Consider the following 25,474-nt stretch of genomic DNA (forward strand, 5'->3'; position numbering starts at 1 on the left):
ATGAACCATTTATTTATTCCAAATACAAAAATACACATCTCATTGACTCCAAATTGTAATAAATATCTGCATGCTTTATCACCATAAAAAGGCACAGAAAACAGTCACTTAGTAGTCAGAAAGATTATCAACCATCTTAACAAAATCATCCAGATAGTAGTACAGTGACAGCTGAAAGCACAAAACACATCATATCAACCTTAGGCCATAAATATGCAAATAGTATTCATACCAGGATATATATATTCTTATAAAATTACATTTTGGCATTGTAAACATAATGTAAACAAATGAAATTCATGTTTGTTCCATGATTTTAGGAGTCAGGTCAAAGGCTACATGATATCCTGTCTGCCTGAGGCTCATGAGGGTTTTGTGTATTTATACATGATATCCTGTCTGCCTGAGGCTCATGAGGGTTTTGTGTATTTATACATGATATCCTGTCTGCCTGAGGCTCATGAGGGTTTTGTGTATTCACAGACCGGCATGGGAAACGGCTGCTTCCACTTTATATGGAAAGGCCAGGAATCGTGTCTGAACGTTTCCAGACATTTCATTTCATCTTCTTCAGTCAGGTAGATGTGAAAACAACAGAAAAGATATTTCCACATTTATGGAGACTATCTTCGGCAATGCATTTCAACAGCATGTCAAAACAGAATGATGACATTTTTCCTAATCTTTGACAAACTGTACTGTATACTCAATTGAAAACTGTACAAACAAAATATGTATTTTCCAAATTTGATGTAAACCATATGTCTGAAGGAAATTGGGACAAAGGCAAAAAAAAAGACCTGGAAAGTTGCTGGAATGCTGTCGAGAGTGAGAGTTACGCTATAACCCTAAAAATCAGTTTTTAATATAGCTTAATTGTATTTTATCTATGTTTTACACAATATGCCGAATATTCTGGGTCGTACATAAAAAAGCCAACTTGTGTTAGAAATAGATTCATAGGCTTATTGATTTCGGCTTTCCAATCACCAGCACTAGATACTAACACAGAATCAATGTTAAAATCTTGCACTGGCTGTAGCGGTATGACGCCCTCTGTTGGGATATCAGAGCTAATGCAGGACTACTGTTAATTCAAACGCCGATATACTTGTATTTTATGATTTACGATACTGTGAAGAATAGTTTTTGCACTTATAATATTCATAAAAATCTAGTTGGCTTCTCTATAAATTCCTACAGAAGCCTTATTAATGTGATGGGAAGAAACGCACCAAGAAACAAACACTTTCTCTAAAGGGGAAAATAATATTATAAAATTATTTGGCAAAACTAAGTATACATTTGCTAATAAGGTACAATATGCAAATCTGTATTACACAAACTCAAACACAGTGTGATATAAGTTACTGAATAACACATCAGTCATGTCTGCCAATTCTACTCATCCGCATTGACTTGGAAGCACAGGAGCAAAAACTAGAAACTAGTCATCCACAGACAAGCATGTTCAACCTGGAAGAAAAAAGAGTCGTTTGTGTGTCTATTTTAAAATGTGATCCGCAAACCTTGAGGAAGAGAATGTTGAAAAAAAAGGACAACTTTCAAGGTATTCTCCCACTGAAAGACATCAGAAAGCGGAGAAGGTATCAAGAGATCAATTATTGCACCATCATTAGAATAAAACGTGATCATCATCATGTAAGATATTAATGCAGTTGACAATGCATGCAATGTCAGTAATCTGTAGAATTACAACCGATGCATACACTGGTGTGTGTGTGTGTGTGTGTGTGTGTGTGTGCAACATTGCATCTAGAAACATACCCTGTAATACCACCACTCCAGAAAGTAACACGTAGAAGTAGTGTTCTACTGACATTTGACTTGACATATGATGAAAAATTAAGATGCACTAACACAATATTTACTGCAGATCAACTGCTCTATAAAATATTTAAAATGTAATTCCTAAATTACTTTGAAACACTGTATTAAGCTATACAAAGTGGAAGGGTTCAGGTGAACAGCTAATTCTATGTAACGATATAAGACTTGTACATAAGTACTGTAGTAAAAAGTGCCTTTAAGTCTTCCCTAAAACATCAACAACAATTTGTGGCTTGCTTCTAACCAACACGTTTACTTTCCCAAATCCTTTTCCTCAGGTGCAATCTGAACAAATTTACTAGATGTTTTTAGACATTCAATTTGATGTCTCATACCTGATCAACAGATCTTTCAAAACGTCAAAACGATGTCAATATGTAAAGCACATTCTAAAATCTTTGCCACGTCCTTATCATGCAAACAAAATAAATTAAAGCTAGAAGAAAGGATGCTGTCAGTAGTAACAAATGGCACCACAATACTTCAAGACAGTAATCATGCAGCTAAACATATCTGAAGTGGACCGAGCATTTCATGTGGCTCTTTCCACACTTCCCAGATTACCATCTAGACTTTATTATGCGTTTACCTCCTAAGTGAGTCCCCACGAGCAGCATTTGCAAAGGTTACTTCAATGTCACTGCAGCTGTGCAACACGAGACAGACGTGAAGCCGAATCCCACATCTGGGACGGCCCGGTTCCGCCACTCGCTCGTTAACTCAGGCAAGCATACCTGATTGTGTGCCATGAATTTAATGGCTTTTATTGTGAAATCCATGACTTAAATTTGCATTTCTCTTCTGTCATTCTTGCACCAAAGAACAAACGAGTACGTGGATCTATCTGATTCCCAACAAACAGAGCTGTGTTCTGAGCAGAAGGAATAAGATCCAGACCGCTTGTGGTGCTCCCAACCTGTTTCAGGCATGTGAGCGGAACATTTCCGTCCCCACTTGGGTAGCACTCGCTTTCACGCTACAGGTCAGCCGTGGAGAACTTGGCCAAGTCCTTAGTTCCCTGGAGAATTCTCTTCATATGACCCACTTTGGATATCCCCAGATCCTGAGGAGAAAGGAGATCAGCACATTATAAGCCATTTCAACCAAATACGGTAACACCTCGGGACGCCGGCGGAACGTTGACCCACGGGACACTGCTGGAAGCTGGATGACTGTGGGTCAAAGACAGAGACGAAGAGGAGGAGGAGGAGGAAGACGAGTGCAGCAGCAGCGAGAGAAGAGGGAATGGAAGAGTTTAGGACAGAGTAGAGACCTCGAATGTTGGGACGATGACGGGGAAAGCTCGAGAGCTGGTGGACATGAGGAGGAGGAGGAGGAGGAAGGCTCTGGATCTAGATCCAGAAGAACCCACCATTACTGAAAGTGTAACCCTAACGCAAAACGAATGATGTCACCGGAATCTAAAAATATAGATATAATGAATGGAGGGCAAATTCTCTAAATTACAATCTAGAGGGACTGAGGTGCTTGGCGGAGGTCTGCGCTCTCCGACAGCTTTTCATACTTTTCTCTTACAGAATAAAAGTATCCTTCATATACAAGTGGGGATCAATATTTTGCTGCATAATTGAATGGCTCCCACGTTGATGGAATAAAGAATTCTGCATATAACGTGTTATAGTAGAACGTGATAGCTCGCTAAATGTCCTCCCCCCAGCTTATATATTCCTTTAGAACATAAGATCAGATCCTTTCGACCAGTCTTCTTCTGGATCGCTGAGATCTCACACGCCGGTGGTTTCTGAACCCCCACCTCGGGGAGAAGATGGATGGATGAATGGTGCCACACCGGTTCCGGGTTCGATCACTCTCCGTACAGTTTGTATGTTCTCCTGGTATCTGCATGGGTTCTCTCCGGGTTCTCCGGGTTCCTCCCACCTCCAAATACATGCGAGGTGGATGTGATGAACACAAAAATGTCCGTGAGAATGACTGTTGTTGTCTTTGGTGTGGCCCCGAGATGAGGTCGCATCCCATCCGGGCAGTGCCCAGCCTCCTGCCCGTAGCCAGCTGGGATCGGCTCCAGCAACTCTCTCACACACACACACACGCACACACACACTATGTTTTGTTCAGTATTAAAGTCAAATACAAGTTATATTTCTTTCATGTTTGAATTACAAAATATCAAAAATTCAGCTTTCATTTTCAGTTCATACAAATTCTGCATTAAAACCATGAATCAGAGCAAATGTGTCGTTTACGCACGTTAATCCATTCTAGTCACCCCCGCCGAGGCGATGTCTGTCCGTCCTTAGCAACACAACTCAGAACGTCTTCAGGAACAGATGATTCTATTCTGGTGCTGATCCAGAAGAGATTCTGGATTCTGGATCACTTTGAATTCCTCGTTAACATTGCAGTCAATGGAGCTTCAGAATGTCTTCCTCAATATCTCGGCTGATTATTGAATAGTGTGACAGTCATGTGGGGGGGGGGGGGGGGTCCTCTATCTCACCACCGGATTTAATCTGGATCGGACCCAGAGTGGCGTCGGTGCCGTCTCCTTTTGATGAATAGAGCATCAGGCAGCCGTTAGCATCATTAGCAGTTTCACTTGTTCTAAACGTGAACGGATGTGAAACTTTGAGGGCAGAAGCTCAGACTGCGCTGCAAGTGGGTGGGGCAGACGCCATCTTTAAACGGCGAACGGAAGTCCAGTCGCTCCAGATTCAACCTTCACGGATCACCGTGGCAACCGACTGGGCCGAGACCGTGTCAGTGGGTTAAAGAGACTCTCGTACCTTCAGGTCCCTCCTCTCCAGGTGCAGCAGCTCTGAGCCTTGGACGTCGTGCCGGATGAAGGCGTCTCTGTATTCCCCCAGACTCAGCTGCTCCAGCCAGACGCCCACCTCCTCTGTCCCCCACCGCTCCACTGGTCACACGCACACAGAACAGGGAGGCTCAGAGCGCCCCGTGGGGGGGCACGCGCACGCGCACGCACACGCTCTCACAGCACATGCACAGCCTCACACATTCAATGTCAATCATTGCAGAGAAAGCAGTGAAAATGATGGGCGGGCGTCAGAGAGGAAGCGGGTGGGATGGTGGCGGTCGGTCGCTCCAAAACGGCTGATGCACAGAACGGCCCGTATTCATCCAGCGCCGTCTCCGTTTGCTCCGAATACAGTAGAACACAAAGACCCAACGAGCTCGGCATCGTGGAGCCTGTCCCTGCTGACAACGGGCGAGAGGCGGGCCACACCCCGAAGGAGTCACCAGCGCATCACCGAGCCAGGCAGAACCAAACAACCAGGATGCTTCTAGAGGCGGGAGGAAACCAGAGAACCCGGAGAACATGAGAACCCGGTGCCTTATCGCTGTGAGGCGACAGCGCTAACCGCTTCCTGTGTTTAGCCTCTTTATGGCTACTTGTAGTGGGGCTGAGAAGCGAAGGAGTACCACCATCAGCCACAAAGTGTGCACTTATTATGTTTCATTCTAGTATTAGTGTATATATAATGTACGTGTGCGTGTATAACTGCACTGTGCTGTTTTGTCTTTACGGTTGTTATATTTTCGCTACACATTGATTAACTGAATGGAAACCGTCGTTTTGGTTAACGGACGCTTCGGGTTGCGATCGGAGCCAAAGATCGGACTAAACTCGTGAGCAGAGGTTCCGCTGTGTGTGAGGTGGAACTCTGATAAGATAAGCGATTGATTCAGTTAAAGTCTGACTGAGGTTATCAGGCTGGTTCCCCTTTTACCTTCAGAACCAGCTTAACCAATCGAGGCACAGCGTCAGCAAGGAGCTGGAAACGTTCCCCGGAGACCTTGGAGCCGTGCCGATAAGTTAGCATAACGCGGTCGCTGCTAATCGTTCCGTGACAGGAATCTCGTGTCCCACCACGTCCCATAGTGATCTAATGGAGCCCCCCCCCCCCACAGTTCAGCCGCTCTTTCCTGGGCGAGCCTTTATGAAGCCATGCTGACTGAATGAGAACATGAACGCTGAAGACGGCGTGTGAGATCATGGAATACGCTCACCGTGTTTGTACAAAGACATGGCAACGCAGTAATACCTCTATGTATAGCCTCCTGAGACCGGGCCGGGTCCCAGGAGGCTATAGTGATCGGACGTTGCTGCTTGCGGTCGAGGTATAAACTGATTTTGTGCTTGAATAAGCCCATTTATTGTTGTGTAATAAATAAGGAGTAACAAATCCCAGGGGGCGGGGAAATATGAATATGGGACAGTAAAAATGTGTGAAACTATTTCTGTTGGCGCTAAGCCAGGTCCATGCCATTTGAATGAAAAGTCTACATCATGACTAACAAGAAAAAATATTCTTCCAATGTATTCTTTGTCCATTTAATTAGAAGAGACATGGTAAATAACTTTCCCAGGTACAGCCGCATTGGGGACAGACCGATGGGACAGACCGATGGGACAGACCGATGGGACAGACAGATGGGACAGACAGATGGGACAGACAGATGGGACAGACTCCAGACCTACCTGACTGGGGGCTCGTCTTCTTGACGGCCTTCTCCTTCTTGAATTTGGGCACGATGCGAAACATGCTGCCGAGACTGTTCCTCTTGCCGTAACCCAGGGAGGGGTCCTGGTACACAAGCACAGTCAACCTATTCCATTTCACTTAGCTACTCCGCTCTCCTGTTACCTTGAGCCACACAACACATTTATGTTAGCTTCCATGAACACTTTAATACATAAAGTATGATAATCATCGAGTGGTTCAGGCTTGAAAGGGGTCCGTACGAGGACCAGGAACACCGGCGTCGGTTCCACCCTAAAGAAGCACGACTCCACTGTTTCTGTTTGCGAGGCTTCCTACCTCCTCGTCATTGGGCTGCAGAACACGACGGAGCCACGGGATCTCGACCAGTTTGCCCAGTTCCCCCTCCACACTCTGCACAGCACTGGTCAGCTGCTGCTCCTCAGGCGGGTCCAGCTGCTGCAAGGGGAACCAGATCAGCTACATTCAGGAACTAGAAGACGTCATGTACGCCACAATTGTGCTTCAGTACCTTAATACTGTTCAAATATGAAATACTGTGGCGTAAATATGCTACGTCCCCAACGACGCTACGTCCCCATCGACGCTACGTCCCCAACGGCGCTACGTCCCCAACGGCGCTACGTCCCCATCGACGCTACGTCCCCAACGGCGCTACGTCCCCAACGGCGCTACGTCCCCAACGGCGCTACGTCCCCATCGACGTTACGTCCCCAACGACGCTACGTCCCCATCGACGCTACGTCCCCATCGACGTTACGTCCCCAACGGCGCTACGTCCCCAACGGCGCTACGTCCCCATCGACGTTACGTCCCCAACGGCGCTACGTCCCCAACGGCGCTACGTCCCCAACGGCGCTACGTCCCCAACGGCGCTACGTCCCCAACGACGCTACGTCCCCATCGACGCTACGTCCCCAACGGCGCTACGTCCCCAACGGCGCTACGTCCCCATCGACGCTACGTCCCCATCGACGTTACGTCCCCAACGACGCTACGTCCCCAACGGCGCTACGTCCCCAACGGCGCTACGTCCCCAACGGCGCTACGTCCCCATCGACGTTACGTCCCCAACGACGCTACGTCCCCAACGGCGCTACGTCCCCAACGGCGCTACGTCCCCATCGACGTTACGTCCCCAACGGCGCTACGTCCCCATCGACGCTACGTCCCCAACGGCGCTACGTCCCCATCGACGTTACGTCCCCAACGACGCTACGTCCCCAACGGCGCTACGTCCCCATCGACATTACGTCCCCAACGGCGCTACGTCCCTATCGACGTTACGTCCCCAACGACGCTACGTCCCCATCGACGTTACGTCCCCATCAAGGGACGCTACGTCCCTAACGACGCTACGTCCCCATCGACGTTACGTCCCCATCAAGGGACGCTACGTCCCTAACGACGCTACGTCCCTATCGACGCTACGTCCCTAACGACGCTACGTCCCTATCGACGCTACGTCCCTAACGACGCTACGTCCCTATCGACGCTACGTCCCTAACGACGCTACGTCCCTATCGACGCTACGTCCCTATCGACGCTACGTCCCTATCGGCGCTACGTCCCTAACGACGCTACGTCCCTATCGACGCTACGTCCCTATCGACGCTACGTCCCTATCGACGCTACGTCCCTATCGACGCTACGTCCCTATCGACGCTACGTCCCTATCGGCGCTACGTCCCTATCGGCGCTACGTCCCTAACGACGCTACGTCCCTATCGACGCTACGTCCCTATCGGCGCTACGTCCCTAACGACGCTACGTCCCTATCGACGCTACGTCCCTAACGACGCTACGTCCCTAACGACGCTACGTCCCTATCGACGCTACGTCCCTAACGACGCTACGTCCCTATCGGCGCTACGTCCCTAACGACGCTACGTCCCTATCGACGCTACGTCCCTAACGACGCTACGTCCCTAACGACGCTACGTCCCTAACGACGCTACGTCCCTATCGACGCTACGTCCCTATCGACGCTACGTCCCCAACGACGCTACGTCCCCAACGACGCTACGTCCCCATCGACGCTACGTCCCCATCGACGCTACGTCCCCATCGACGCTACGTCCCCATCGACGCTACGTCCCCATCGACGCTACGTCCCCATCGACGCTACGTCCCTAACGACGCTACGTCCCCATCGACGCTACGTCCCTAACGACGCTACGTCCCTATCGACGCTACGTCCCTATCGACGCTACGTCCCTATGGACGCTACGTCCCTAGCGACGCTACGTCCCTATCGGCGCTACGTCCCTATCGACGCTACGTCCCTATCGACGCTACGTCCCTATCGACGCTACGTCCCTATCGACGCTACGTCCCTATCGACGCTACGTCCCTATCGGCGCTACGTCCCTAACGACGCTACGTCCCTATCGACGCTACGTCCCTATCGACGCTACGTCCCTATCGGCGCTACGTCCCTAACGACGCTACGTCCCTATCGACGCTACGTCCCTAACGACGCTACGTCCCTAACGACGCTACGTCCCTAACGACGCTACGTCCCTATCGACGCTACGTCCCTAACGACGCTACGTCCCTATCGGCGCTACGTCCCTAACGACGCTACGTCCCTATCGACGCTACGTCCCTAACGACGCTACGTCCCTAACGACGCTACGTCCCTAACGACGCTACGTCCCTATCGACGCTACGTCCCTATCGACGCTACGTCCCCAACGACGCTACGTCCCCATCGACGCTACGTCCCCATCGACGCTACGTCCCCATCGACGCTACGTCCCCATCGACGCTACGTCCCTATCGACGCTACGTCCCTAACGACGCTACGTCCCTATCGACGCTACGTCCCTAACGACGCTACGTCCCTATCGACGCTACGTCCCTAACGACGCTACGTCCCTATCGACGCTACGTCCCTATCGACGCTACGTCCCTATCGGCGCTACGTCCCTATCGACGCTACGTCCCTATCGACGCTACGTCCCCATCGACGCTACGTCCCTATCGGCGCTACGTCCCTATCGGCGCTACGTCCCTATCGACGCTACGTCCCTATCGACGCTACGTCCCTATCGACGCTACGTCCCTATCGACGCTACGTCCCTAACGACGCTACGTCCCTATCGACGCTACGTCCCTAGCGACTCACCAGTGAGATTCGACCGAGCAGAAGGGACTCGGTCTCGTTGTACAGAGCCTTGACGCTGCTCGCCACTTCTATTGCTGTGTTTCTGGTCAGACTCTGGAAATCATCGGAATCAGAACATACTTTATTGTTAAGGGGGGGGGGGGGGGGCGGGGGTTCAAGGCAGAACTGTTACGTCTAAGTTTATGTAATAGTACGTGTAAGGTACCAGCCATGACACGCGTGTCTTCAGTTGAGCCCTGGGCTCAACGCCTCGCTTCGGTTACAGAGCGGCGTCGGTGTTCATACGACAGCGTCATCAAGCAGATTGATTATTTATGGGCTTTTACCTGTTCACTAGAATGCAGGTACATTCAGCATCCCTTTCTTCAGCCTGTCTAGTCGGAGTGCACCTCAGAAGAGAGGTATCTAGTATTCGTTTTTACTATACAGGGACAGCGTACACTTTTAACATTATAGATGTCTAGAACCAGGTTTTAGCAGCGATGCTAATTTCTGGAGGCAATTTATAATCTCCAGTTCACCTATGCTAGCTTTGGTGGTGGGAGGGAACTGGAGAACCCACGCAGGGAGAACATGCAAGCTCCTCACAGGATCTGAACCTGTGACCTCCTTGCTGCCCTGCCCCACCGTAGCAGTAAAACTCAGGTGTGAGTGTAACAGCTTCACCTGAAAGAGGTGAAACATACTGAACAAGCCCAACAAATGCCTGAACTCAGGTTGCATCTCCTCCGGACGCAGCAATCACTACGGTGCTGGTTCCTGTGGTAGCTGACCTCGGGGAACTTGGGGTGTGTTTTGTTGATGGCATGAGACGCTGCATTAACAGCATGAGCCAGTTCCTGCTCCAACAGCCCGTCGGTCTGTGCAGCCTCACAAATCCTGCAACGAGAGAACACATATCAGTGTGTAGGGTGGCGTAGTGGTTAGCACTGTCGCCTCACGGGTGAAGGATAAGGCTTATTATTACGATGTTCAGTTTGGGTGGAGGTGTTGGCTGCTTTTCTAGGTTTTAAACGAGTCCCCATCTTTGGCTCTGAAGCTTTGGAAACGTACTATAGAAGAGAAGAAGAGAAAACAATGTCGATGCATGCGAACCTTGTAATGAGCTCCTCTGCGGCTCGAGCGCTCGCCTGCACCAGAGCGCCCTCCTCCTCTGTGGCCAGATCCACAGACTGCTGAAGGTAGAGGTGAGGCCTCAGGGGAGGCTTGTCGTATTTCAATTTGTCCTCCCAGGATTTTAGCGTGTTCTCAAATGCCTGCAAAGAAAACAAGATCAAGTAATCGAGTAATTGGATTCGCTTCATTAGTGTTCACACACGGGGAAGCCGTCCGGGGGGGTCCGTCGTGATGGCCGCTCGAGCAGGTCAATGAAACAAGGTGCAACCGAGCCTTGTCATTGATTGATTGATCGATTGTTTGGACTTGACCCGCCTGCACATTCTGGATGGACTTTGGTTTCAAGCTAAAATATAAAGTATGTATGAACTCATGTAGAACATGTCTGATTGTAGGAGACTATAAAACAAGTCTAAACGCCCCCTAGCTGAAAGACGTTGAACGGTGGGGGGGTCAGTCGGCGAGATGGACGACGGTCCGGGACTCGAACCAATACTCCATTATCAAAACATCATAGACACGTCACCACGCCGTCGCCGTACCTGTGAGTGGCGTCTGCTGCCACGCCCACAGCGTTACAGCGCTGTACACGAAAGCTTCAGTCACGTTATGAGTCGTTATTACTGAATTTAACCCCGTCAGGCCAAAGTCGAAACCAAACCAGTGACGAGGCTTCGATACAGACGTGACTGACCTCGAGCTTTTAATTTATAGTTGGTTTAATTTATAAGGTTTGACGCATGCTACTTTTATTGATATTGCCATACTTGATACAGAAAGTATTCTTGTATAATTAGAGTTTATCTATCTATATATTTTTTATAGTGCGAGGCTTCACTCAGGTATTTTATGAAACTAAAGTGCAATCTTAATGCTAATGAGTGTGTAGTTTAAAAGAAATTGTTTGTTTTATTTTTATCTTACAAATATTCTGATTACTCAAATTAATTAATCTATTACTTAAATGATCAATAGCTGCAGCCCTAATATATATAATAATAATAAAAAATTATAACGCATCCATTCTCCAGAATGACTCTTAAAACCAACAGAGGTCCTTTTTAATCCGTTTGCTGCCCCCCACCGAGTCTCACCCGGTCTCTGGTGAGCATCTGGGCCCTGTTCTTGTGCTGGATCTTGATGACTCCAGGTGGTTGGATCCAGGCCTCACCATCCACCTGAATGGGAACCCCTTCATCACCAAGAATAGTGATCTTCACTGTGCGGCACTGATTCGGGACAGAGCGGTCTAGATTAGGTTTCGATATTTCCTTGTACGCGTTTGCGGTTTCCTCACCTGTGCTATGCGGTGGTGTTGCAGTTTAATGACTCTGGACACAGCCATCTGCATGCTCCCAAAAACAGCCACAACCTCCAGGATCTTATCATCAAAGGATGGGGCACAGAAGATCTGCAGCACAACACAGAAAAGGGTTTACTGTTGCGTCCTTTGATCATGTGCTCTGTAATCATCTTCAATAATTAGCTTGGTGTCCTTCTATATCAACTAACCCATCTGGGCTCTGTTTTTGGCACTAAGTCTCCCAATATGTGTGAATAAATTATTGCTGTCAAGAGATTAAAAATAATAATAATAATTTGAGAGATTAATGAATTATGATCTGTAATTAATTGATCAAATTAATCTCTTTTTTAATCTCACTGAAATATTGTTGAGAAAAGCCCTCAACTTGATGTATTTGCATTTAAAATCCTGTAACTGTTTAATGTTTCTCCTTTCCAGTTAAACAGCTACACAAAGCCAGATGTGTGTGTGTGTGTGTGTGTGCGTGTGCGTGCGTGTGTAGGTGTGTGTGTGCGCGTGACCTCTAATCACCCCCCCTTTAACCTCCAGGTTATCAGTGTCAAGCTGAAGCAGGATCTCTCCATTACAGTCAGGCAGATGTGTGCGTGTGTGTGTGTGTGTGTGTGTGTGCGTGCGTGCGTGTGTAGGTGTGTGCGTGTTCGGTGCATCTATTCAGACTGTGATGTACTCACGTCATCCTCCTTGGTGCCCCCCCAGAAGTTGGTCCCACCCGCATAGCTGGGAATGTTTAATACTGCAATCCCCTGAAGGCTGGGGAGGGGGATGTACTGGCCGTCACACTGGGGGGAAAGCAACCAGCAGAGCTTAGCTGGACCAGCACCAGAAGGGCATAGGCTCCACCCCCCGTCTGAGCGACGGTAAGGAGTCTGACCCACAGCTGTAATCTACATGAAGTTCCCTTTCTCACCTCCAGCTGGACCTTCTGCTCCAGGTTCTTGTAAGTTCTCTGAAGAAGCTCCTTCGTACCCAGAACACCATACCACATCATGTTCTTGGTCCGACTCCTGGGCATCAGAAACACACGGTGAGATTATAGGTGTTGTGGAATGTCTGAGTAGCAACGTTCAAAGACCTCTCCCTCTCTCTCTCTCTCTCTCTAACAATGGAGTCGACCTTTGGTCTTCTGCTCGAGGATGAGACCACACCTGCACTTCTCTGGATGTTCCTCTCGCTTGTTGTTGAATTCCAGGGAGATCTTGGCATCAAGGCCGATGCCAAAGTAGTTATTCATCACACACTTCTCCATGTAGCCATCCCTGCATGGAGAAACAACAAATGGAGTGAGAGACAGACGTGGACACGCGATCAAAAGAGAGGCAGGAAGACTCTCACAGCGAGTCGAGGTCCGGGTCAATGAAGGGCGTGGCTCCAAACGGGTCGATGTTAGCCAGGAGCATCTTGCTAATGATGGAACTACCAGCAATCGAGGCAGCCAGCCCAGCCCGCAAGCCTTGTACACACACACACACACACACACCCGAGTGTCCATAGCAGTGTTGATCTTGTCGTGAGATGGTGCACTGCTATCTTGAAGCAGAGAGCAATGCAACCATTGAACATGATAAAGCTAACGGGAGGAATATTTACTTTAATTTAAAAGGTGTGCTCCTCAGACTTCAAAGACCAGCCCGTTGTTTCATGTATCGTTCTACCATGATTCACATTGTATTCCGAATTCCTTTGTGTGCGTGTGCGTGTGCGTGTACCAGGGCAGATGATGCGTGTGTTGAGTACAGGAAGGTTCTCTTTACTGGTGGTGAAGGAGCCACAGGCCTGAGTGCTGCGGCTCACCTTTGTCTCCGCTGGAGGACAGGGACTCTTAGCAGCTGGACACAGAAGAAGAACTTTCACCTCCACACCTCTGTGTACATAAATGTGTACATAAATGTGTACATAAATGTGTACATAAATGTGTACATAGCTGAAAGCAGAAGTAAACAATCACACTAGCGGTGAGTATCTGCCACATGCGCTAGCGAATGAATCAGTAATCAATCATGTTACCAGTTAATGATAACGACCGGCCGGAGCTATCGGATTAGCATCAGCAGTAAACGGGGTTGCTTGAATAGTTTTCTGTCAGTGCAGACGTGATTCTATCAAACATATAGTTTTATACCAATTGATCCTGTGTGTTTGATGTAGAAGGTGTAACTCGAGAGTTTAGCCGACTCAGTCCACGTCTTGTTTTTAAATCGACAACCTTTTGCTTTTTTCTGTTTGCCTTGTTGCTTGTCCAGCAGGCGGCAGCATTTCAGTACTGCATGATCTCTAGATAACACTAATAATACAATGATTATATTAATGTTACTGTGATTGAGGAGAACTATCCTTATCTATCAGTAGCAGCGCGGCGCGATGGAGCACTTACACGGCACAGCTTCCGATTCCTTGGTGTCCTCGTCCTTCTCACCGTCTCTGATCTCGTCCTCGCTCTCCTTCCTGACCTCTAGGAGAGGTGACAGCTCGGCCCCCTCTGGGTGGGCATTCTGCTCTTCAACCACTGAACAGAGGAAACATCACAGTCCGTGCTAATCGTGCTACGACATTACGCGGGCTTGGAGTCTGAAGATGGATGGATCTGCTAGCAAACCCATGGGTAATCAATGAATAAACCAGCAAGGCTAATGAAAAGCCACATGCTAGCAAGCCCATGGGTAATCAATGAATAAAGCAGCAAGGCTAATGAAAAGCCACATGCTAGCAAACCCATGGGTAATCAATGAATAAACCAGCAAGGCTAATGAAAAGCCACATGCTAGCAAGCCCATGGGTAATCAATGAATAAAGCAGCAAGGCTAATGAAAAGCCACATGCTAGCAAACCCATGGGTAATCAATGAATAAACCAGCAAGGCTAATGAAAAGCCACATGCTAGCAAGCCCATGGGTAATCAATGAATAAACCAGCAAGGCTAATGAAAAGCCACATGCTAGCAAGCCCATGGGTAATCAATGAATAAACCAGCAAGGCTAATGAAAAGCCACATGCTAGCAAACCCATGGGTAATCAATGAATAAACCAGCAAGGCTAATGAAGAGCCACATGCTAGCAAACCCATGGGTAATCAATGAATAAAGCAGCAAGGCTAATGAAAAGCCACATGCTAGCAAACCCATGGGTAATCAATGAATAGCCGGGCATCTAGCCGGGGCATCTAGCCGGGGCATCTAGCCGGGGCATCTAGCCGGGGCATCCAGCCGGGGCATCCAGCGGGGCATCTAGCCGGGGCATCTAGCCGGGGCATCTAGCCGGGGCATCTAGCCGGGGCATCTAGCCGGGGCATCTAGCCGGGGCATCTAGCCGGGGCATCTAGCGGGGCATCTAGCCGGGGCATCTAGCCGGGGCATCTAGCCGGGGCATCTAGCCGGGGCATCTAGCCGGGGCATCTAGCCGGGGCATCTAGCCGGGGCATCTAGCCGGGGCATCTAGCCGGGGCATCTAGCCGGGGCATCTAGCCGGGGCATCTAGCGGGGCATCTAGCCGGGGCATCTAGCCGGGGCATCTAGCCGGGGCATATAGCCGGGGCATCTAGCCAGGGTAATCTAGCCGGGGCATCTAGCGGGGCATCCAGCCGGGGCATCCAGCCGGGGCATCTAGCCGGGGCATCTAGCCGGGGCATCTAGCCGGGGCATCCAGCCGGGGCATCCAGCCGGGCATCTAGCGGGGCATCCAGCCGGGCATCTAGCCGGGCATCTAGCCGGGGCATCTAGCCGGGGCATCTAGCCGGGGCATCTAGCCGGGGCATCTAGCCGGGGCATCCAGCCGGGGCATCTAGCGGGGCATCTAGCCGGGGCATCTAGCCGGGGCATCTAGCCGGGGCATCTAGCCGGGGCATCTAGCCGGGGCATCTAGCCGGGGCATCTAGCCGGGGCATCTAGCCGGGGCATCTAGCCGGGGCATCTAGCCGGGGCATCTAGCCGGGGCATCTAGCCGGGGCATCTAGCCGGGGCATCTAGCGGGGCATCCAGCCGGGGCATCCAGCCGGGGCATCTAGCCGGGGCATCTAGCCGGGGCATCTAGCCGGGGCATCCAGCCGGGGCATCCAGCCGGGCATCTAGCGGGGCATCCAGCCGGGGCATCTAGCCGGGGCATCCAGCCGGGGCATCCAGCCGGGGCATCCAGCCGGGCATCTAGCGGGGCATCCAGCCGGGGCATCTAGCCGGGGCATCCAGCCGGGGCATCCAGCCGGGGCATCCAGCCGGGGCATCCAGCCGGGGCATCCAGCCGGGGCATCTAGCCGGGGCATCTAGCCGGGGCATCTAGCCGGGGCATCCAGCCGGGCATCACCTCGCTCAGCCTCGGCGATGATCTGACGCACGGCTTTCTTCAGGCTGTCGGCCCGGAGGATCAGCTGCTGCCTGCTCCCAAACAGCTGGCTCCCCTTCTCCGTCTCCGTCTCCGTCTCCTCCTCCTCCAGCTTCTCCTTCAATTCTGTCAGGCTATCCTCGCTGGACGACTCCTCCTGCTCCTCCTCCACAATCGGAGAGGAGGAGCAGCGAGGACTCGGTGGTACAGCTGGGCAACCTGCATCGAGCGTCTGGAGGAGGGAGTCCAGCTTCTGGTTGAGGACGGCACACTGGGGGACACAGAGGAGGCGTCGTCTGACAGCAGGCCCAACCGGCTCACGGCCCACGGCTCACGGCTCACCTCCACACGTACCTTCAGAGACATCGTGTCAAAGTCTTCTGAATGCTCTGCACTCTTATCAAAGGCTTTCCCAACCTTGGCAACAAAAGCCTTCACTGTTTCACAAAGGATCCTGTCAGAGAAACAGAACGTGGGTGTTGGTAGAACACGTGATGAAGGCGAGGCTCAAGTCTGGCACATTAAATATGACCTTTCCTCATCACCTCAACCGTTAGCTAGAATCGTGCATCTTGTTGGGCTTTGATGGTTTGCTGTCGGCGCCATGGTGGACGGCGCCATGGTGGACGGCGCCATGGTGGACGGCGCCATGGTGGACGGCGCCATGGTGGACGGCGCCATGGTGGACGGCGCCATCCTTCCTCACGGCCGCTCTGAAGCTTCTCAAGCATCCAGATCACGAGGACTCCACTGGACTCGTTTAAGTTCGGTTGAAGACGAGGCTTCTTCAGTTCTAACGGACTGATGCTTACACTCAGCTAAGAGGCACTGAACTTTGACCTTTCATTTTTGGGGCCAACTACAGTCACTTGGAGAAAACTTGATTCTACTCAATCTCAATCTACAATTACTGAGAGCAGTTAAAAGCAATATAAAAGTGTGCGTCGTCTGCATACGTGTGGTCAGAGACGTGATATTCTACCCTCGACACGCCGCGTGGGGGAGTGAGTCGCCCCTTTGGCGTGTGAACGTTTACACGCTACGCTGAATAAATACACGGCATTCGTTCAAGCACACACTGCTCATTCTTGTGATTTTGATAAAGATCACATTCTATGACCAATTTAGGAATAAATGTAAGAAATTCTAAAGAGTGCATCTACTTTTATCTTCCACTGTAGATAGTGAATAGAATAGGCCCAAGAATGGACCCCTGAGGAACCCCAGATGTGCTCAGTCTTATAGTTAGTTACCAATTGAGACAAAGTAGTTCCTATATTGTAAATAAGACAGTGGCAGTAATTCCTGGCCTCTTTTCTGACTTTAGTAGTTTGACGTGATGACCTGTGAAATGCAGCAACGGGGTCAGCAGCACCAGGACGGCGGCTTCAGGGCAGTGGCTCGGTGGGTTGGGCCCTGGGCTGGGAAGCGGAGAAGTCCACCTGGTTCGAGTCCCAGCTCTGGTGGAATGTGGAGTGTGGGCTGGTGACTGGAGAGGGGCCACTCTGCCTCCAGAGCACTGCCGAGGTGCCCTTGAGCAAGGCGCCTTCGCCCTTTGATGCACGTATTAGTGTGCGGTTGTTTCGAGGGGCCCGTTGTTCGAGGGTGGAAACGCGATTTCGGTGTGTGTTGCGGACAGATAATGATAAATAAAGCATTTCATTTCATTTCGTTACGGTGGTACAAACACATACTTCGCAGAGGAGATGACGACAGAGTGTTGCTCCGAGTTGAGGATCTTTGTGAGGTGAGCAGCAACCGAGTCCTCGTAGGCTGCAATGTGAAACTGGAAGACATTCAGGGTCAGCTTCGACTGCAGTTCAAAGCCTGCTTCACTCATTCATTACTCCCGTCAGCACCTGGCAGTCTCCGGCTCCCTCAGGTGTGGTGGGGCAGCTCGATTTGGGAGGGATTTTAATCTCATAGGTCATGATGCTCCAGCGGTCCAGCATCTTAGTGCTGGCTCGCTCCAATTTCTCCAGGATCTGGGGCAGCTGAGTATCATCGTCACACGATGGACCCCAACCCAGCACACGAGCCAGATCGTTACCCGTACCCAGCGGCAACACCCCCAGCTGGCACTGAAACATTAGCAGAGCTTTAATCAGAATGAGTGTGTGTGTGTATCTTTATGCAGGATGTCCAGGAATAAAAGCAAAAGATAATAATTATAAACCGGCATGTCAGCCAGAGCCGCACCGTTTCTGTGGCTATTTGTCTCGTGGTGAAGGAGAAGTCGTACCATGAATGTTCATCGTCGTGCTTGTTACTTCACCTGCTTGTGAAGGTTGAGCTTGTCGATCTCGGAGAGGACCCAGCCCACACTGCCGTCGCCTCCACACACCAGGATCCGGAAGTTGTCAAACTTCTGAAACAGGCGTAGACTAACAAACAAACAGCATCAGATGGGAGCTACTGCATAGAACGCTTTGGAGAGCATGTCATCAAGGCCATTTAATGACTGCGTCCGTGCACAACGCCTTCAGGCACGGCTCCGTGCTCGTCTTCTTACCCGAGGTGCGGCCCACCATTGACCAGGTCAAAGACCTGAGCCGGGTTGAGCAGCTGCTTGAAACGGCGTAAGAATTTCACTCCTTGGTTGTCGCCACTTTTGGAGTTGACAAAGACCAGCAGGGGGCTGGCACATGTTGGGGGACAAGTGGCCTTCCAGAAACCTGTGGAGAAAGAGCAAAGCCCTCCATTTCCACCCCTCAGTATGTACTTTCTCCAGAATCCTGAGGCCCACAAAATAGTTCAATCAATGAGTGAATCGATGCATCGATCAGAGCTGAAGACTCAGACGAGCAGAGAATCAGCTCCACCAGAGTTCTCCTCTGATCGGGGAGACTGTGGTGGTCCAAACATGATCTGCCTGCATGGTATTTGAAGGCCTCTTTTATTGTAAGGTGCTCAGGTGTGTAGAACGAATGTAGATTCAGAATCTTGTCACCGTACGTGAGTGAGACGGAGCAGAATCACACCTTGGAGGGATCTCTGGATCCAGAGAGGAGACGGCGCCGTCACCCAGTTATCCCAGAAGGATTACTGATGCTGCGTGAAGGAGCAGCTTATCTTCATAGAGTATTTCGTTTATTTAAAGTGCTGCTTAAGTCTCTAACATTGTTGTATTCATTTTCAGACGTACCGGAATGAAACAGGCAAGAGACAAAGACCGCCTGCTGCCCCGCTTCCCGGAACTCATTTATTTATAACCTTCATGGCTCCACCTCTTGACCCAGTGACATCACAATACCTTCAGGGCACACAACATCGCTGCCCACTAGATGGGGCTGTTCTTCACCTAACAGTTACATTAAACAATTAAAAATATGCAAATGAACCCATCAGTAACCACATTAGAAAAAATGTCAGCTTGATATTTAATGTCCCTCAAACTCGCTGTACGCTCACAAAACATAGTAGCAGGGTGAACGGCCCGAGTGTCCTCTAATGGCAGGTTGGAGCGTGGGCAGGGGTTTCCATGGCAACACAGACAGAACCCACCTCAGGTCCAGTCCGGATGATGAAACTCAACAAAGCAGGAGTTAAATTCTTGTCTCTTGTACATTCTTCTAATTTCTCTCTCGCTCTCGGCGACTGATCGCCACAGCAGCGTGAGGGGGGGGTCACAATGCACCAGCATTGTGACCCCCCCCATCACAACTGAGCTCCAGGAATGAGAAGAAATGGAGAACGAGTGAAGGACAGAGAGAGAGAGAGAGAGAGAGAGAGACAGAGAACCTCATTTGTGATTTGCCCTTCCTCCTGTTTCTTTCTGACCCATTGTCTTCCCCATTTTGCATGATGGTTAGTTAGTTAGTTAGTTAGATAGTTAGTGAGTATGATAGTTAGTTAGATATTCAGTAAATTCTTTCCCGGCACCGTTTAGAAGCTCAGAGAGAATAGCCTCATTATCAAGCCCAACTTTGTCTTTGCTTTCTGACTACAGCAGCGTGAGAGGGGGGGCGTGTACTGTGTACCGTGTGCCCCACCCCCCGGGTATATAATCATATTCTCCCGCTGCTCCCTCCCAACACTTTGCTTCAATGGGACAGAGAAGGGAGGTCAAAGGTCAGAGAGAAGCCCAGTAAGAGGAATGAACGTCACTTATTCATGTCTGAAATGTAGCGACTGCCCAGAGGAGCCTCGTCACCCGGTCAGTGTGCGCGTGCACGTGTGTGGCGTGCACGTGTGTGGCGTGCACGTGTGTGGCGTGCACGTGTGCGGGGCCTACCGTCTGAGTCGATGCTGTTGAGTGCGGTCGGAGGAATGATGGACACTTTGCACTGCCCTAGAGGACACTTGTGGGGGTACGAGTCCAGACAGGCTGTGTGCACCTGGAACAAAGACAATGTGGACGATGCATTCAGACACAAAGTACACAATCTATATTAGGTCAGGTGTGTCACTCACTCATTCCCTCATTCATTCACCCATTCATTCACTCATTCATTCACCCATTCACTACTTGTGATTGTTTTCTCTGGATGTACAGCAGTAATGAAAAAGAACCTCTTGTGGCAAAGTGGTTGGCGCTGGCAAGAAGGTACCAGGTTCGAATCCTATCTCTGTGGAGTTTATATGTTCTCCCTGTGTCTGCGAGGGTTCTCTCCGGGTTCTCCGGGTTCTCCGGGTTCCTCCCACCTCCACAAACAGCTCAGGTCAACTGATTGCTCTAAAGTGTGTGAGCGTTTGTGTGAATGGATGTTTCTGTCCGCGTGGCCCACGATGCTCTGGCGACACGTCCGGGGTGTACCCCGCCTCTCGCCCCCGCGCCCCGTGAAGCGGAACAGCTGGTCTCACCATCGCCTTGCACCAGAGGCAGCGCCAGTCCTGCAGCCTCAGGACGCTGCCACAGGTTCTATCACAGAGGGCACACCTGGCACTGACGGGCAGGTTGCCCTCCAACCACTGGTGAGGCATAGCAACCTGTAGGTTCCACACGCACACGCACGCGCACACACGCACGCACACACACGCACACACACACACACACACACACACACACACACACACACACGGCGAGAGGACAGCTGTTTAAGGAAATCTAGTCTGTCTCATAAGCTAACATCAGAAATCCGCTTCAATGGGCCTCATGATCAACCAAATGAAAGCTTTGAACTCACCCCCTCCTCGTCTTCAATGATGTCCCCCCCCACGGAGGACAGCGTTGTCCATTTGCAGTTGTTGATCGCTCTGACAGCACAACGTTTGTGGGCTTTGAATTTGCACACTGAAAAGCACAGCCAGCCTTGAACAGCATTGACTATTATATTTATATCAGTACAGAGTACTACAGACGGGTGTCAGAGTAAAGCGTGATCTAGTGCATTGTTACAATCTCAATTCATAAAAGCGTCTTAAACTTTATTAATTGGTGCTCAGGTATGTTCAAATATTGAAATCATTTATAAAGTCAGTAAAAGATCCCGGCCTGCTGGCTGAAAGATACGCGACCCTCATCACTCCAGGCTGGGGGGTCAAATCTAGGACTGACCTTACGCTGGCCCCAGCTGTGTGACAGTACATGAGTGTGTGTGTGGTGCCCACCTTCACAGGACAGGCCGTGAGACGTGACTCCAGATAAGCTATCTTTGCAGACGTTGCAAAAGGTCGGGCGTGCGTGGGAGCAGGCGTACCAGTTGTGCATCCCTGAGAAATGTTCCACATTAAACTGTGCAGTCTGACGAAGGAGAGGGTAAACAGGTTGGCAGCACACAGAACACGACAGCTTTGAGCACAGAATACAGAACGTACTGCAGTAATACACAGAGTTACATTTCATTTCTTCACATGCTCAAACATACTGCAGACGTAGTTTTTAAACGCCAGCGAGTTCTCCAGTAACATGCAGCATAATCCGTCTGAGAAACGGTATCTGCCCCCCCAGAACCGTGCTTTAGGTGAAAGGAACACTCAAACTGAGGCACTGGCGACGCATCCGGGGTGTATCCCACCTCTCACCTGTAGTAAGCTAGCATAAGCTCTAGCAACACCTGTGACCTGCAAAGCAGAAAAACGGCTTGCTAGAGGTGTGTGTGCCCTGTGTGTGTACCCTGTGTGCATATAATATATGTGTGTATATCCCGTGTGTGTACCCGGTGTGTCTACTACACATGCGTGTATATGCCCTGTATGTGTGTATACCCTGCGCGTACCAGGTGCACATACCCTGTATGTGTGTATACCATGCGTGTACCCGGTGTGCATGCCCTGTATGTGTGTATACCCTGCGTGTACCAGGTGTACATACCCTGTATGTGTGTATACCAGGTGTGTACCCGGTGTGCGCCGTGTGTATATATATATACACTCTGTATGTGTGTATGCCATGTGTGTACCAGGTGTGCATACCCTGTATGTGTGTATACCATGCGTGTATCAGGCGTACATACCCTGTATGTGTGTATACCCTGCGCGTACCAGGTGTGCATACCCTGTATGTGTGTATACCCTGCGTGTACCAGGTGTGCATGCCCTGTATGTGTGTATACCATGCGTGTACCAGGTGTGCATACCCTGTATGTGTGTATACCATGCGTGTACCCGGTGTGCATGCTCTGTATGTGTGTATACCAGATGTGTACCAGGTGTGTATGCCCTGTATGTGTGTATACCAGATGTGTACCAGGTGTGTATGCCCTGTATGTGTGTATACCACGCGTGTACATACCCTGTATGTGTGTATACCCTGCGCGTACCAGGTGTACATACCCTGTATGTGTGTATACCCTGCACGTACCAGGTGTACATACCCTGTATGTGTGTATACCCCGCGTGTATCAGGTGCACACACCCTGTATGTGTGTATACCATGCGTGTACCCGGTGTGCATGCCCTGTATGTGTGTATACCATGCATGTACCCGGTGCGCATGCCCTGTATGTGTGTATACCATGCGTGTACCCGGTGCGCATGCCCTGTATGTGTGTATACCAGGTGTGTACCAGGTGTGCATGCCATGTGTTTGTGCATATATACCCATTGTATATACCATGCGTGTGAGTTCTGGGGGTGCGGCTGCATTGTAGGAATGGGGTATTGTATACAATTACCAGAGGCATTAAAATGCAGAGCTCCCTCTGCTGGCCACCGAGTCAACATGCAGCTCAGATTAACACGCCTGCTGACGACAGGAATCCTCAACATCAGCTGCTTTAACTCGACAGCCTTGCTCTCTAGTCTCCGTTACAGTTACAATCTCCCTACATGAGTCACAGCTGGGGTCGTAAGGGGTACCACCGCTGGGGTACCACCGCCGGGGTACCACCGCCGGGGTACCACCGCCGGGGTACCACCGCCGGGGTACCACCGCCGGGGTACCACCGCTGGGCTCCTGCGGAATCAGACGTGTTGGGCGACGTTTGGATGCTATTCGGGTACACAACATGTATACTATAAAACTATAGTGGCTGTGTATCTTCGCATTATACTGTATGTGTGCAGATGTGCACTGTGTAACCGTGTGTGTGTGTGTGTGTTCCCGGGTGCCCCGTTCTACTCACATTCCTTACAGTTCAGAGCATTCTGTAAATCAGCAGTCATCCTGAAGGTGATGTGTTCAGACCCAGTACAGGTTCCTCCCCATCATGCTGGATACGTGATCATCTGGCAATGGGTTCTTACCTCATAATGCTCTCTCGACTGGACAGACTTGAGCAAACTGATCCAGTCCTCCATTTCTTTCCGAGTCTCTGCACAGAGGACGAGCCTGCGGAACGGCGTGATCACCTGGAGGACCAGCAGGGTCAGTGCGTGAACAACGCTTTCTCTGCATGTTAGCAGGATGACGGAAAAACTGCTGAACACAATCTGAAGGTGGTCCTGGTCCAACTGGGATCCCATAAAATTCTGAGAGCAACCCGGATTCCCGTCTGGATACAAAGCAATCTGGATTTTCCCATTTACTTATAATGGAGGCTTTAAGAAAGTCCTATCCTGTAAAATGTCCAGAAATCCCAGTCATGAAGGGGTCCGATATGAACCACCATGAAACATGTCTTCTGGTTCTGATCCAGATCACCATGTGGACGGCGACTTTTTAAATACGTGAGCGGTTCATTTCTTTAGCAGCTTCCACGTATTCTGGACCGCGACATGAAAAGTGAAGCCGCTGGCATTTCTTCAATGAAATGAAATGTTTCCAGATCAGACTAAACAGCACTCAGTCATGTTTTATTGAGCACAACACCAAACAGGAAGTAAGTGAACCCTCGGACTTAGTAACTGGTTGACCCCCCCCCCCCCCCCGTTCAGGACGAGGGGGGGGGGGGTCATTTAGAACCATTCTTCTTTACAAAGCTGTTGCAGTTCAGGTGTCTGGTGTCTCGAGGTCATGCCAGAGCATCTCAATCAGGTTGAGGTCAAGACTATGACCTTTTACTGGCCTTAATCTGGCCTCATTTCATTTACAAACTAGAAAACGACAATCAGAGACTGCAGACCCCGCCTCCAATAGACTATTGGATCTTGTGAGACAGTAAACAGGGCTTCCGGATCAGAGGGGCCAAACCTGCTCTAGCTTGCTGCTCCGGAACATACTACAAGACTCCTTCTGGACTCTTTTTCCCATCATGCCATTCGTGTCCCCCCCTCTTAAAGTGGCAGTTTACAGCACAGGCACAATTCCAGATGTAAAAATAATTCTAGAATCTGGATCCAGATCAACGCCATTCTCGGGGGGGACCGAGCCACGGACAGAACCTTGCCTGTGTAAAATTTCAAGTCGATTGGGTTCCTAGTTTTTGAGTTATGCGCTCGGACAGACAAACAAACGCACCCAATTGCAATACCCTCGCCTCCTCTTCGGCGAGGGCAACAACCTCCAGATGGATGTCGGGATCCAAAGGAACAGGTCCCATTATCACGAGAGAGAGCGTGAGAAATCATCTCTGCAGGCGAAGGTGCTCCCTCTGCACGCTCACCCTTTCACCAACCAGTGATAGGAAACCAGCACACGCTCACCCTTTCACCAACCAGTGATAGGAAACCAGCACACGCTCACCCTTTCACCAACCAGTGAAAGGAACCAGCTGTTCAAACTCCAAAAATCTTTGACTTCCGAGGCATTTTAAACTCCCTCATTGGTTCGACTACCGAGTCATTCGAGAACAGCGGTTCCACTGTATTTATTTCTTTAACATAAAACCACGAATTTCATCCTTAAGACATTTTCAGGCCAACAGGAAATCCATTTGCCCTTTTGTGCGTCTGTGTGGACGGTTGTGCGCTCGGATA

General features: G+C 50.2%; 1 protein-coding gene across 1 annotated transcript; it reads right to left on the minus strand.

Moving 5' to 3' along the window:
- Nucleotides 1–2,799: 2,799 nt before the first annotated feature.
- dgkh (diacylglycerol kinase, eta) lies at nucleotides 2,800–23,917 on the minus strand. Its single transcript, XM_068746087.1, has 25 exons — nucleotides 23,864–23,917; nucleotides 21,788–21,920; nucleotides 21,364–21,470; nucleotides 21,041–21,166; nucleotides 20,472–20,574; nucleotides 18,750–18,912; nucleotides 18,513–18,621; nucleotides 18,097–18,318; nucleotides 17,932–18,023; nucleotides 16,626–16,691; nucleotides 14,301–14,371; nucleotides 13,636–13,755; nucleotides 13,262–13,379; nucleotides 13,075–13,185; nucleotides 12,837–12,933; nucleotides 12,601–12,708; nucleotides 11,900–12,013; nucleotides 11,697–11,831; nucleotides 10,582–10,742; nucleotides 10,260–10,365; nucleotides 9,487–9,579; nucleotides 6,675–6,794; nucleotides 6,335–6,440; nucleotides 4,617–4,747; nucleotides 2,800–2,914 (listed from the first exon to the last, which is right to left on the minus strand). Exons 1-25 carry the CDS (start codon nucleotides 23,915–23,917, stop codon nucleotides 2,828–2,830), a joined length of 2,853 nt encoding a protein of 950 aa, XP_068602188.1. The 3' UTR covers nucleotides 2,800–2,827.
- Between the last annotated feature and the right edge of the window lie 1,557 nt (nucleotides 23,918–25,474).

Source organism: Brachionichthys hirsutus, chromosome 12, assembly GCF_040956055.1.
Source record: "Brachionichthys hirsutus isolate HB-005 chromosome 12, CSIRO-AGI_Bhir_v1, whole genome shotgun sequence".
Classification (NCBI taxonomy): Eukaryota; Metazoa; Chordata; class Actinopteri; order Lophiiformes; family Brachionichthyidae; genus Brachionichthys; species Brachionichthys hirsutus.

What these genes read in the sequence shown, in the direction of transcription:
- dgkh (XM_068746087.1), bottom strand. Translation starts at nt 23,917, where the DNA reads ATGGAGGACTGGATCAGTTTGCTCAAGTCTGTCCAGTCGAGAGAGCAT. An exon ending in GGAATCGGAAGCTGTGCCGT is followed by an intron (nt 13,756 to 14,300) that starts GTAAGTGCTCCA and finishes TTCTGTGTCCAG; the next exon opens with CTGCTAAGAGTCCCTGTCCT. An exon ending in GGGGCACCAAGGAGGATGAC is followed by an intron (nt 12,014 to 12,600) that starts GTGAGTACATCA and finishes GTTGTGCTGCAG; the next exon opens with ATCTTCTGTGCCCCATCCTT.